At 42.0% G+C, this 15,318-nt stretch overlaps 1 protein-coding gene across 6 annotated transcripts in view; it reads right to left on the bottom strand.

Moving 5' to 3' along the window:
• Positions 1-15,318, bottom strand: part of OSBPL9 (oxysterol binding protein like 9) — a 104,201-nt gene that overhangs the window by 23,755 nt on the left and 65,128 nt on the right. For 4 of the 6 annotated variants that reach the window (XM_044300490.1, XM_044300488.1, XM_044300493.1 and 1 more), the window contains 3 exons: positions 15,279-15,308; positions 11,855-11,905; positions 8,250-8,288 (listed from right to left, as the gene is read on the bottom strand). In XM_044300490.1, coding sequence (XP_044156425.1) covers positions 8,250-8,288; positions 11,855-11,905; positions 15,279-15,308 — 120 coding nt within the window. The remainder of the gene's footprint in view (positions 1-8,249; positions 8,289-11,854; positions 11,906-15,278; positions 15,309-15,318) is intronic. The other 2 variants (XM_044300491.1, XM_044300489.1) reach the window with 1 other exon arrangement.

Here is a 15,318-nt window from a genome sequence, read left to right on the forward strand (position 1 = left end):
GAGGAATGGACAGTGACAAGGGCAGCTCTCACACAATGACAGACGGGCTGCCGTGACCATGCACGGACCGCAGCAACAGTAGGCAACATCCTGAAGATTTATTATTGCTAGAAATCCAAAAACACAGCAATTGCTTAGTACATCATGGTTTAAGGTAAGAATTCACTTGGGGAGCTCTGGAGGTTCCAATGCTGGATATATCTGCCGCCTTCTTGGACTGACAGGGCAGTATGGACTATAAATGAAATGCACCAAATTAAATAAATATCACACAAATCCAGAATTTTTGCTACAGATCTCTATGGGACGTGTCCTAATTTGCAAACAAATTCCACTTGACCGAGGCACCTCACCTTTACTAGCGTCAGCCGTCCACAAATGCTGTGAGGCCATCAACATAATGGATATTTATGAGGGTGCTGTACAAATGCCTCATGTAATATTTCAAATCAGTTTTAAGATTCCAGCTCTGAAGCCTGCACAACTCTGAAAGCAGCTCCAGGTATAATTACAGGCTGTAACTCAGGACCAGGGCTAGGGTAAAAATAAGAAAACAATGGGGGCAATTTATTAAGACCAGCGTTTTAGACGCCAGTCTTAATAAGCCCCCGCACTGGCGGTGGATCCGGTGCCGGCCTCTATGTAACTTCGGCGTATCCAGCACCAGTCTAAATTTAAGGCTGGTTTCACACGGGTGTTGGGGGAACATGCACAATTTTTCTGCGCGAGTGCAGAACATTTTAATGCGTTTTGCACGCGCGTGAGAAAAATCGTCATGTTTGGTACTCAATCCCGAACTTCTTCATAGAAGTTCAGGTTTGGGATCAGTGTTGTGTAGATTGTATTATTTCCCCTTATAACATGGTTATACACTAGCGGTTTTGCTGGATCCGGCAGGGTTCAGCAAAAACCCTCCATTACTGATAATACAACCATCTGCATCCGTTATGAACGGATCCGGTTGTATTATCTTTATCATTGCCAAGATGGGTCCATCATGAACTCCATTGAAAGTCAAAGGAGAATGGATCAGTTTTCTATTGTGTCAGAGAAAACGGATCCGTCCCCACTGACTTGCATTGGGGGTCAAGCCGGATCGGTCTTGCTCCGCATCCCAGGACAGAAAGCAAACTACAAAATGTTGCGGTTTACTCTCCGGTATGGGAACGCAACTAAATGAAACGGAATGCATTTTCGAGCACTCCGTTCTGTTCAGTTTTGGGACAAAACTGAAGCGTTTTTTTTTGGTATTGAGCCCCTATGACAGATCTCAATACCGGAAAGCTAAAACACTAGTGTGAGAGTAGCCTAAGCAAGCTACCTAGCTACCGCACTTAGGCACATTTCTGATTGTAGAACAAAAGTATAGGACGGCTCACCCCTGTGGTGGTGATGTATAGGTGCTCCAAAAAGTGCGACACCCTACTCGCCAAGTTAGACAAATGTATAGATGGTGAATGGGCACTCTGATAGATGGAGTCACATATAGAATAAAATCAATGGCAAATGTATTTAAATCACACAATATTATATCACTATTAACTATAAAAATCCTGACACGAATAAAAATAAAAAAATCAACATATGTATATATGATAAATGGGAATAAAAATGTTATCAATATAAAAATATATATAAATAGTTAGTATCGGATCCAGAAATGGAAGCTGACAATTAATACATTAGACTCTATTGAAAAAAACTCTGGTATGTTAAAACAATAAATGGTTAATATTCATACATGTATAGTCAAAAAGAGTCCAAAATTCCTTATAAAAGGATAGAAGGTGATCCTGCAATCGTTCTACAAGCTCACATTTGTTTGTCACAAAAATGATGATTCTTTCTTGTTCCACAGTTATATATGTGTCGGTAATGTCATACGAATAATTGTATACAGATGGTTTGCAGATAATGATATTTGATATTTTCAAAATGGATCGTAGTTCTTAATCGGTAGCAGCAGGTAATTGTTACATAGATTTTAGTAAGCTCTCGGTCTGAGAAGCTATTACTCACAGTTAGCAGCCTCGGTTCGTGGCGCCCCACGTGCTGTCCTTGTATAGTGAGCTTATCTACTATTGAAGATCTTTCTTACGGTTTGTGTGCCGGATCTTTATATATAGATGCGTCTTTTCATGGTCTCGTGTTTTTTTGGGGGCCAAAGGGTCTCCGTTTACTATTCTACAGTTTCTGTGGGTTATTTTCAGTCGATATTTTACGTTTACTCCACTTTATTATTTTCAGGAGGTGTCAATTTCACTCAATAAACACTTGAGCATCAAGTGACACTATTACCAAATAAATATATAGGATCGCGCAGGATCCACATTGACAATAACAATCAGTATAACCAAATGGTACCAATAAGTACAACATAGTAGGTATAAAGAGAACATCCTCAAATACACTGCAATATTTATGTCATATAGCAGATTAGCAATCTAGTCCCTCACCCCCAGAGACCCTACAAAAATCCAGGGAGGCAGTACACATGTAGCATTCAAAGATGAGCTATCTCCCAGTCAAAGCTTATGCACAAAGAAAAGAAAGAAAAGAAAAGAAAAAGGGGAACACACACCCTCGTGACCCCCAAGAAAACCACCTACGTTATGTAGATGATCAGACTTCTGACAACAAAGAATAGAATACAAGATGTAAACTGTAAAACTGTTACACCCCGATTCCCAACCCTCCCCCTCCTGCGTTGCTTAATTCCCCTATCAGCCTTGAAAAATCAGAAGATTGTACAAAATCCATCAAAGGGTTCCATTTACCGTAGAACATGCTCTCTGTACCCTGCGAAAGCGCCGTAAGCTCCTCCATTCGCATCAAACATCTAATTTCGGACGCCCATGCACAGAGAGAGGGAGCCTCCGTCTTCTTCCACTGGCGCGGAATTACCATACGCGCTGCCATTAGAAAGAACCGTATTGGATTCTTCTTAATACTAGCTATCGAGCCAGGGATAAGTGATAAAAGAGCAATCTCAGGGGAGTTAGGAACCTTTTTACCTGTGAATTTGTTACAGATGAGGAACACCTGATCCCAGAATTCCTTTATTATTGGACACTCCCACCATATATGCAGCATGGACCCCACCGCTGAGTCGCATCTCCAGCACAGGTTAGAGACATTTGGGAACATTTTACTAAGAGTCAAAGGGCAATAATACCACCTAGATAGAATCTTAAAGTTCTTCTCCTTTGCATGCGCAGCCATAGACAATCCATGAGAGAGTGTACACACCTTCAGGACATCCTCCTTTGACAAGGAAAGCTTTAGATCAGATTCCCATTTTCCAAAAAACGGGGCTAGATCAGGATTACTGCTATCCATTAGAACCCCATACAGCTGTGAAATGAGCTTGCAATGGACATCAGGCTTCACATAGATATTGTCAAAAGACGTCATGTCAGGGCATGAACTGTGATCAAATAAACTGTGTAAAAAGGACCGTATCTGAGCATATGCGAGCCATGTGGAGCCATTCTGCCTGTCGTCAGATACAAGGGAACCATAAGCTTTCAAGCGTTGTTGTATCATAACGTCACGGATCCTAGGGTATTGGGATTTGTGCCAAATTAGAAAACTGGATGCCTTCTCTCCTGCCATGAAATCAGGGTTACCCATAATTGGAGTCATAGGACCTCTTTTGTGCGAAATCTGAAACTTCAAGGTCCAATAATCCCAACAGGCCAAGGCGTGTCTCACCAAGAAAGGCCTTCAGTCGATATTTTACATTAGAAAGTGACTGCAAATTTATACATTGCATCAAAAATAATTCAAACAAACATTATAAAATACTATAAAATATCATAAAATGTAGCAAATATGATATAAAATACATTATGAAATATAGAATAAACAATAATATAGAATAGATATATAAAATAAATATCCCTCAATCCTAGTTAAAAAGGGTTTTATAGTTCGAAAGTAAATTGCATATTAATTATCAGCTATATGATATTAAATCGTTTGGGTTCTATTTTATGTTAGAAATGGAAAAATGTGGGCATTATATACAGGTCGTCTTATTATATACAGCACGCTGTTTATTTGGTGATCTCCAACTTCTTCTTTGACTTCTGTTGCTGCAGTTGTCTTGCGGTATGTGTGCGTTTCTGAATATATTGACTTCTATTTTGATCATCTCAAGTCTCTCTCATTCCTATATTGGAATTGCTATATTTATTTTGCACTACATATATTATATGAATGCCATATAAGCCGTTATTATCAATCTAGAAAAATCTCAAACAGGTGTTAACAATACTATTTGATGTGGGTGAGTCTCCAGGGCTAGTTTAGTGCCCATTAGAAAACAGATTTTAGTGGTACCTTAGCGGTTGTTTTGCGATATGTGTACGTTTTTATATGGGCTACTGCGTTTTTTAGTGTATCGGATCTGTAACTACTATGGTGAGATTCCGGTGTTTCTTTTAGTCATAATTATAGTGCATTCATGTCGTATAGTTCAGAGTGTATCATTGTATGGATAGGAGTGTCAGAAATGAATTAATGAAAGAAAATGTATATGTGTGTGAAGAAATATATACAAAAATATATAGAAATGTATTACATAAAAACGTGCGCCAACTCAAAATCTGTGTTGTGATAAAATGTGGGATATTTCTAATATAATTATAATTATCTGCTATTCTGATAGCAGATAGTTATATTAGAAATATCCCACATTTTATCACAACACAGATTTTGAGTTGGCGCACGTTTTTATGTAATACATTTCTATATATTTTTGTATATATTTCTTCACACACATATACATTTTCTTTCATTAATTCATTTCTGACACTCCTATCCATACAATGATACACTCTGAACTATACGACATGAATGCACTATAATTATGACTAAAAGAAACACCGGAATCTCACCATAGTAGTTACAGATCCGATACACTAAAAAACGCAGTAGCCCATATAAAAACGTACACATCGCAAAACAACCGCTAAGGTACCACTAAAATCTGTTTTCTAATGGGCACTAAACTAGCCCTGGAGACTCACCCACATCAAATAGTATTGTTAACACCTGTTTGAGATTTTTCTAGATTGATAATAACGGCTTATATGGCATTCATATAATATATGTAGTGCAAAATAAATATAGCAATTCCAATATAGGAATGAGAGAGACTTGAGATTATCAAAATAGAAGTCAATATATTCAGAAACGCACACATACCGCAAGACAACTGCAGCAACAGAAGTCAAAGAAGAAGTTGGAGATCACCAAATAAACAGCGTGCTGTATATAATAAGACGACCTGTATATAATGCCCACATTTTTCCATTTCTAACATAAAATAGAACCCAAACGATTTAATATCATATAGCTGATAATTAATATGCAATTTACTTTCGAACTATAAAACCCTTTTTAACTAGGATTGAGGGATATTTATTTTATATATCTATTCTATATTATTGTTTATTCTATATTTCATAATGTATTTTATATCATATTTGCTACATTTTATGATATTTTATAGTATTTTATAATGTTTGTTTGAATTATTTTTGATGCAATGTATAAATTTGCAGTCACTTTCTAATGTAAAATATCGACTGAAAATAACCCACAGAAACTGTAGAATAGTAAACGGAGACCCTTTGGCCCCCAAAAAAACATATGAGACCATGAAAAGACGCATCTATATCGCATCGATAGGGTGGGACAATTGCAAAGACAAATTAACATTGACTCGCCCTGGATTTTAGTCCACTTTTTCCAGACAATCCGGAGAGGACACGTATAAAACCCGGCTGCATACAGAGACCGAACCTAGCCACTGAGGAAGGAGACGAGCATAGTCCCCGAAACGCGTCTGGCGGTAATATTCGGTCATCGGACTCAAACAGCCGGTCATATGTCGGACAACATCGATCGGATGGTCCACAAGTGAAGCGCTTCACCAAAGAGATCCACTAGCGGAATCCCAAGTTCACCACTCTGAAAACAACCGGCATACAGCCGTTATACTAGCAAACACTGAGGCTCCACAGACTTGGAGACACGTGGAACGCTAAAGGAATCCCGCTGACTATACAATCAGTGGAAATATCGGGACCGCGTGTTTTATAGCTTTACACAGCCATGTTCCAGCAGAAACATTAAAGATCCGGCACACAAACCGTAAGAAAGATCTTCAATAGTAGGTAAGCTCACTATACAAGGACAGCACGTGGGGCGCCACGAACCGAGGCTGCTAACTGTGAGTAATAGCTTCTCAGACCGAGAGCTTACTAAAATCTATGTAACAATTACCTGCTGCTACCGATTAAGAACTACGATCCATTTTGAAAATATCAAATATCATTATCTGCAAACCATCTGTATACAATTATTCGTATGACATTACCGACACATATATAACTGTGGAACAAGAAAGAATCATCATTTTTGTGACAAACAAATGTGAGCTTGTAGAACGATTGCAGGATCACCTTCTATCCTTTTATAAGGAATTTTGGACTCTTTGACTATACATGTATGAATATTAACCATTTATTGTTTTAACATACCAGAGGTTTTTTCAAGAGTCTAATGTATTAATTGTCAGCTTCCATTTCTGGATCCGATACTAACTATTTATATATATTTTTATATTGATAACATTTTTATTCCCATTTATCATATATACATATGTTGATTTTTTGATTTTTATTCGTGTCAGGATTTTTATAGTTAATAGTGATATAATATTGTGTGATTTAAATACATTTGCCATTGATTTTATTCTATATGTGACTCCATCTATCAGAGTGCCCATTCACCATCTATACATTTCTGATTGTAAATGACCCCCAAAGAATTTACAAACTTAATGAAACTGAGTAATTCTATAGCAAAATACTGCTCAAAGTGGACACACAAATAAGGCTAGTTTCACATATGGGGCCAATTCTTGGCATATTTGCTGGATCTCTGCCGGACCACATTAAAGTCAATGGCGTGCAGTGGGCAGGATCCGAAGAATTTTGGCAGGTTCTCCTGCATATATGAAACTAGCCAAAATGGTTTATACAGAATTAAGGAAAAACAAAACATGGCTTCCTTCCACAAAGAGTGCTGTATCTATCTCAGATACTGCTTTTGGAAGATCCAAGATCCAATCCTGAACAATCCCTTTAAAGGCAACATGTCATCAGGATTTAGCCCCCTCCAACTGCTGCCAATCTGTTATGCAGGGCAGTGACAGCTTCACAATGATGTCCTTTTATATTCTTAGCGATTCACCTTCGTTCAGAAAAAAGGAGACTGAATGTTGTATTCTAATGCATGTCAGGAGTCTTGGGGTAGAAGATGATCCTTAGAAGGGTCACGTTGGCCGGTCACCCTCCAGGCTTGACTGACATCTCCGGTGTGTGTACACCATCACAAGCCACCTTCAATGGCATCAGGCGCACTCAAAGTGCACAGATGAGGCAGAGGCCAGTGCACCATGTTTCACTGCGCAGATGCCGCTGGAGGAGTCTTGCAATGATGCACCCTGTGGGACATCGGTCAAGCCAGGAGGAGGAGACCAGCCATTGTGATGCTTTCAAGCAGCGGCTTCTCCCCCATGTTCTGGATGCAGGTTGGGGCCTAAAGCCTGAGGACAGGTTTCCTTTAAAGTCAGTGACAGATGAACTGCTGATGGCGACATTACGGTCCGTATTGAACCTATTAAGGACGTCCACATCCACCGATTTCGATGGTCAGCTGATGATCTAACGTGTATCGGCCCTGGCCGACGAGTTACCCAATATTATCATATTATTGGAAGGGTCGGACAACGTGAATTTCATATTTTCTCTGCCAAGACTCATTGGACATCTGGGAAGACAGATCATGGTCAGACGAACATCTGGCTGACAGATAACGTATTTGTATAGCTGATCGGGTGCCTATAGGATCCAAACCAAAAGTCAAGGATGAAATATACTGTGTTGTATCAAATGCTTCAATATCAGATTTTTGCCTGGGCCATAAACAGTCAGATATTTTGTCCATCACCAAGTGATAATTGACCACAGCCCACAAATACCAAGGTCCCCTTTGCCTTCAGGAAACAGATTTTCCACTGCAATCAGTTAGTTATTAATTTAAGAGAAGTGATTACTGAAAGAAGTGGGTGAGGTGGAAGGATCTAGAAGAATGGTGAAGAAGACCAGGTCTTCTGGAGATCGTGTGAATGCTCTGCAGAAATAAAGGAGGTAAGCCATGAGGGAAAAACTTACTATAAGTCCATCTGCGTGCTTGTCCTCGTTAGTTTGGTCCTTAAGAAAAGAAATGTTAACATTGTGAACGTGCAGCAATGGTCAAGGCCACAAACAACAGCTCCTGCAGCCCGCAGAACATTTTCCACCAAAAAGCCCAACTCCAATGCTTGCTGGTGATGAGCCCTCTGCAGTAGCATGGATCTCCGCTCTTCTACGTTTCATTCCCATCTTATAAAATGAGGACATATCGCTGGGATATGGCATCACCTTATGATCAGTCAGGTCCCCACCTATCCTGAGAATGAAGGAGACCACAGCTTTTATTTAGTGCTGCACCCCCTCTGCAATCTTTCCCTGCGCACCCGCCTGTGCAGGAAACGGCAGCGTAGCTCCCTGCATAGATGGTTGTCCAGGAGCTTCGCCTTGCCCGGAAAAAAACAAAACACACAAAAAAAAAAAAAAAAAAAAAAAAAAGGAAGAAGAACGGTGAAGGGGATGCACTCCTAAGTAAAAGATGTGGCTTCTTCAGTTCCAGGATCTGTGAGGTTCCCAGAAGACAGGCTCCCACCGATCCTGGCGACAGGCCACCATTTATCAATACAATATGTGAATAAACCTTATGTACAGTATGAGGAACCCTTCAAACAGCTTCACATATCTCAGCTTTCACGACACAGCTTAATAAATCTATACAGAATGTTAAGGTCCTTACGTCTGCTCCTCGGATTTATAGTATAAGCTCTACATGGTCGGAGTAGACATACTGATACCACACAAGCTGACGAAACGTGCAAGGCTCTAGATTGACCATTACAGATGCAGTTTTCTCAAGTAAAACCAATCCACGAGCCTCAGACTGAGCTTTTAGAGCGGTGTCTTACATCGGGACACTGCTTTATACTTTCCATGGACCTATTTGAAGTAATAATTTAGTGCAACATGCAATTGCCCATCGCTTTTGATAATCATGTAGTGTAGTTAGAGGGGTTTTCCGGGTGTTTAATACCGACGACTAGTGATGAGCGAACTTCTGTTTTAAGTTCGGCGTCTAAAGTTCGGCTTCCGGTTAGCGGAGAATCCCGATATGGTTCCCGATATGGATTCCGACTTCCGTTGTGGTCCGTGGTAGCGGAATCAATAATGGCCGATGGACCACAACGGAAGTCGGAATCCATATCGGGAACCATATCGGGATTCTCCGCTAACCGGAAGCCGAACTTTAGACGCCGAACTTAAAACAGAAGTTCGCTCATCACTACCGACGACCTATCCCAGGATAGGTCATCAATACCTGATCGGTGGGGGACCGACTCCTCCCCCCCAATGATCTGCTGTTTGAAGAGGTTTTCCATACTGATGGCCGTGTTCTCACAAATGGCCATAAATATCTAATCAGTGGGGTCCTGCACCCCCACAGATCAGAAGAGGCCATGGCTTTTTCTTAGGCCAGCGACATCACGTTCATTGGTCACGTGGCCTAAGCGCAGCCTAGTCCCATTTACGAGAATGGGCCTGGGCTGCAATACCAAACACAGCCACGATACAATGGATGGCGCTGTGCTTGGTGTCCTGGTGAACAGGACATACTCACTGCGGCCTCTTCAAAAAGCTGATTGGTGGCGGTGTCGGAACCCCACTGATCAGATATTGATGACCTATCTTGAGGCTATGCCTTCAATATTAAACACCTGGTAAACCCCTATAAAAAAAAAAAAAAAAAAAAAAAAAAGTTAAGCAAAGCACCGTAAAATAAAGGACAGACGTACAAAAGTGTACATGGCCCATCATTATAGCCTCAGAAAAGGGAGTAAAGGAACAAACACACAGGTAAAACAGGAAGCGCAACATGATTTTCACAGAACCTCTTTCATGATTAATGGGTCACAGGTCCAATAACCCACATAGTCCCTTCCAAAGCCTTTGCGGTGACAGAAGCACAGATAGCACAGGACGGAGGTCGGTCACACACGTCTAGACGACGGAGGCGGCTGTAGAGAGACACAGACTTCTCACAGATTAGGAGGGTCAAACCTAATAAAGGCCAAGTCCCCGACTGTGATTAATGAATGTGACGGACAGAAATCATCACACACGGATTAAGCAGCGCGCAGTCTCCAGACCCTGCGTGGAGCCAATTTCTCCACATTGTGAAACCAACAGGAGGATAAATAATGCCGCCTTAGAGAGTGGGAAGCAGCAATCCTTTCCTAATATGTGATGCCTAAACTGGAAATCCTGATCCTCTCACAAAAACGTTAAAGGGGAAGCGCAGTGACGGAAATGAAAATGATCTGTCAAATCCTATGGGCAGAGCTTACGAGAGATTGGTTTTCATTCTCTAGGTTCCTGGCTGTGCAGCAGGATAGGTCATCAATATCTGATCGGTGGGGGTCCGATACGCTCTCCTAACATGTCTGTTTTAGTAAACACTTGTATTCCGTATTCCCCGTAATATAACAATTCTGCATCATCCCGCGCCGTGCCATTCCTCTGTTACTCCTAATCTGATCCTGCTTAATCAGCGCCAGACTGTGAATGGAAACGCCCGATGACAAAAAAAGATTGGAAACAAGAATGGTGCATTTATTCATACATTTCCAGGAGGGATAACAGAGGAAAGGCACAACGCAGATTTATGATAAAAGATACCGCAAAACGGTTATTCATGGGCATTAAACGTACTTACTAAGACCTGACAGGAGCGGCGACGGGTCCTCTTTAGAAGATAACATACAGACTGACTGCAGCTGCCACCATTGGGAGATTACTGCATCTTTCTAATACAATAAACCCAATAATAAGAAACATGTGGTAAGCTCCCTCTAGTGGCAGCAGTAGGCAGACAGAATGTTATCTTTTAAAAGGAGTTTTGCAATCTTAGAAAATTCTGTGCAAATGGGTTACATGTAGTAAGATTATTCACTATTTACTGTCTGCATCAGCAAGCCAGTCTCACATCAGGTCACATAACCATACGCCACATACGGTGACCACACAGTTACCCATTTCCCCCCTTCCCCATATTACAGGAACACCACACATGCCATGCCTCTTATGTCCACGTCTTCCTGGCTCTACCCTTACCCCCCCATGTCTTACTTGTTGCTCGGCAAATAATGCAGCAGAAGAATAAAAGGGCAAAAATTACATCATGATCTTACAAATTGAAATAGAGGGGTATACAGGAGGCTGTAAATAGAGGCAATGTCATGTCTGTAACGGCAGACAGATATAATGGAAAATCTAGCCCTTTTACCTGGTTGGTAATCCTACCCACAGCAAGCCCTGGCATCATCAAAACAAAGGTGCAGCACCAAACTGGGCGAGGGGCAGGGGTCCGACATCCTGCGCCTCCGGGGATCAGCTAGTGATGGCCCATTCTGAGGATAGGACACCACTTAATAAAAAGATGGACAACGCCTTTGACTATATGTGAATGCAGGGGATTTGGAGCTCTGTATATACTTAACCAGTGTATAGTTTTGGACCTAAAAATGACATGGTAGTAAATGGTGAAGATTCACTTTAAAAGGACTGATAAATAGAGTATTTCACGTATCAACACAGCACAATCAAACATCCGCTGCTTTACCAACATGATCTGGTCTACAGACATCACTTACCTTTGCAATCTGCAGCAACACGATGCAGTGTTTAATGGATTCTACCATGCTCTAGAAAGACAGAGACATTTGCATTAGAGCCGCAGTACAGAGCCGGGGCCACGTTCAGATTAGGCTTTAGGTCAGCGGCGCTCTCACATTTACCTTCCTGACTGCAGCTACTCACACAAGTTATGATGTCGCAGTTAGGAAGTAAAAATGTGTTGCAAGACACAATAAATCACTTCTGGAGGAGGTTTACCACCATTATTTCACTATTCAATATACCGGCGATAAACAGAATCCTAATCAAGATGACCGGGACTAACCCCGAGGACGGAACGCAGATAACTTCATTAGTGGATGATCCTAGAGCAGCACAAACAACATCACTGACAGTTTTATTACACCCTGAGTCTCCACAGTGGATATCAAGTGATATCAGAGGTTCTCAGCAGAGAGATCTCAAATGATTGGCCTGACGTCACCCTGATCCATAACGCAAGCTGGGACTGTCAAGAGGACAACCCCATTAGGGGCTGGAATTTGTTTTCATGTGCTTTCAGGGACGTTGATGTCGTCCGACAGAACACTGCATGGTTAGCTGAACACAAAGCACCTGGTCTCATCTTGATTGCTGGCCCTAGTTCCCAAAAAAATAATCCATATCAGTTTGTGCAAATGATCCCCTAGGTGCAACAAAGGCATTGTCGTTGCACCAGAAGCTACGCTCACTTTCTGCGTAAATGTAATCAGGCCTGGCCCTGAAATCTTGTGGCTGTGACTTCACCTCTGTGATTGGCACATGCATGCTACAGATTCCATCCACCCAGTAAGCCTTAAAGGAGTTGTGCAGCTAATTATATTGAGGACCTATCGTCATCAATATCTTTCAGCCACCCCCGCCGATCAGCTGTTTGACGAGGAGGCAGCGCTCCATGCGAGTGTTGCTTCCTGTTCATTACACTATACATAGTCTCCTGTGGAGCGTCGTCGTCGTGCAATTGCATATCGCGCTGCCTCCTCTTCAAAAAGCTGAAAAGACGACCCAGGACACCCGCCGATCTGCTATTGATGACCAATCCCGAGGATTGTGAATCGCTTCACAACTCCTGTAATGCGTGTGCGCCGATCACAGAGGTACAGGCGCAGCAGCAAAATTTCAAGGCCAGGTGTAATCATGTCTGCAATTCCTGGCCATTCAGAGTGGGAAGTCCGGCACAAAAAGCGAGTGGAGCTTCGGGCGCAACGGCAATGCCCTCATTGCAAATAAATAAAAATAACATGGCTTATTTCTCAGAATTGGGGCCACCAATCATGAAGGGACAAAGTGCATTGCAATAAAACTAAAACCATCCAGGGACATAACAGGAAAGTCAACCAAAGTCACCGATTTAGTGCATACGAGCGTGTGCGCACGCTGTATCCGGATGCATTGAATGGGTCTGCAATCCACAAGAGACTGTCCGCACTGCAAAAAAAAAAAAAAGAAAGAAAAGGGGACTTTTTTTTGCAAAGCGGAGGCACGGACCGAAATTCCACAGAAGCGCTTTGTGGCGCTTCCAATCTGTGACTCCGCTCTGCACCGATCCGTATCTTGAGGATTGCAGACCCAGTTAATGGGTTTGCATCCGTGATGCGGAGTGCACACGGCCAAGGCTCGTATACTGTGGACTTGCTGTTTGTGGACCACAATATGGGCAGACAGTCTACGGTTGCGTGCATGGGCACAGGCAAATGTGCAGTCCCCCCCACCACCAGTATTAAAATCATTGGTGACAGTGGCCACAGGGTCCCTTCACCTCTTCTCATTGGTGGCAGTGGAAGCTTCTGATCAGAGCCCCAGCAGTGTAATCCTGGGGCTCCGGTCGGTTACCATGGCAGCCAGGACGCTACTGAAGCCCTGGCTTTAAATGAGTTTTTCAGAGACAGCACACCAATGTAGTTTGCAATTCAATCTTTATTTTACCAGTGGTATATTCTCAAGTTATTTCATGACATTTATTGCTGTTTGCAACGTTTCGGGCCCATTCGGTGCCCTTTGTCAAGCTGATTGACCGGTCCTCATGTTTCCACGGCGTGCGGTGCCGCACGCCGTGGAAACATGAGGACCGGTCAATCAGCTTGACAAAGGGCACCGAATGGGCCCGAAACGTTGCAAACAGCAATAAATGTCATGAAATAACTTGAGAATATACCACTGGTAAAATAAAGATTGAATTGCAAACTACATTGGTGTGCTGTCTCTGAAAAACTCATTTAAAGCCATAATCTCACTCCGCGGGTGGAAGGAGGCACCAGGAGACGAGCACCCACAAAAGCCACTCAAGACGTGTGCTGAGGTGTCAGTATAACTAAGACTGAAGCCCTGGCTGCCATGGTAATCTCCCTGCTGCTGTGTGCACAGAGCTCAGGGCAGCAGGGAGAGTGTGAAGTCCTATTCACCCCAATAGAGCTCTATCAGGGAGAATAGACAAGGGATTAAAAGATCCCAAGTTCTAGCCCCTAAGGGGGGAAATAGTTATTAAATAAACTATAAAAAAAATAATTATATATAATAAAATAAAAAATAAAAATGAAAAAAATAAAATAAAAATATTAAGTATAAATCACAATTTTACATATAAAATATATAAACAATAAATAAAATATTACATATCCCCACGTCCGAAAAGTCCAAACTATTAAAATATCTCCTATGTGGTGAACGCCATAAAAAGAAAAGAAAAAAAAAAAGAAAACTAAAAACTGCGTGATTCACCATTTTTGGGGGTATAGAGTATCGCAATACTTTATGGCAGTGATGGCTAACCTTGGCACTCCAGCTGTGGTAAAACTACAACTCCCAAGATGCCCCCCTTGCTTGGTTGCTCTCAGAACTCTATAGAAATACATGGAGCATGCTGGGAGTCGTAGTTTCACCACAGCTGGAGTGCCAAGGTTAGCCATCACTGCTTTATGGTATCAAAACAGAATCAAAATTGTGGTATCGAAACAACCCTAGTTCCAACCGTTCCCTAATGGCAGATGTCAGAGAAAAGGATGGCGCAAGAGGGATTTCAAAATGGCAGATATGCTGTGGCCCAAGATGTCTAGCTATTCCCCTCTCCCCACTGAAAACACATGCATGCTCAGATGAACCAAAAAAGCTGCTCGGTTCGGGCTCACGCACATGGCCGTTGCAGTCACTTGAATGGGTCTCTAATCTGGGAGATACAGTGCAGAACAGAGTGCTTCCGTGGGTTTTCAGTCGGTGCCTCCGCACTGCAAAATAGTAGTGCATGCACTAATTTTTGTGGTGTAGACAGTCAGATGCAGATCACAGACCCTATTAAAGTAAATGGGTCCTGCGTCCGCATATGCAAAATTGCGGAACGGATGCGGACCCATTTTGCGGACGTGTGAATGGACCCTTACAGTGAAGAAGATGACGAGAATCACTTACACATGTGGTATCCTTGAGATTTTCAATTTTCTGTGGAATA

The sequence above is a fragment of the Bufo gargarizans genome, chromosome 7, assembly GCF_014858855.1.
Source record: "Bufo gargarizans isolate SCDJY-AF-19 chromosome 7, ASM1485885v1, whole genome shotgun sequence".
NCBI classification, from domain to species: Eukaryota; Metazoa; Chordata; class Amphibia; order Anura; family Bufonidae; genus Bufo; species Bufo gargarizans.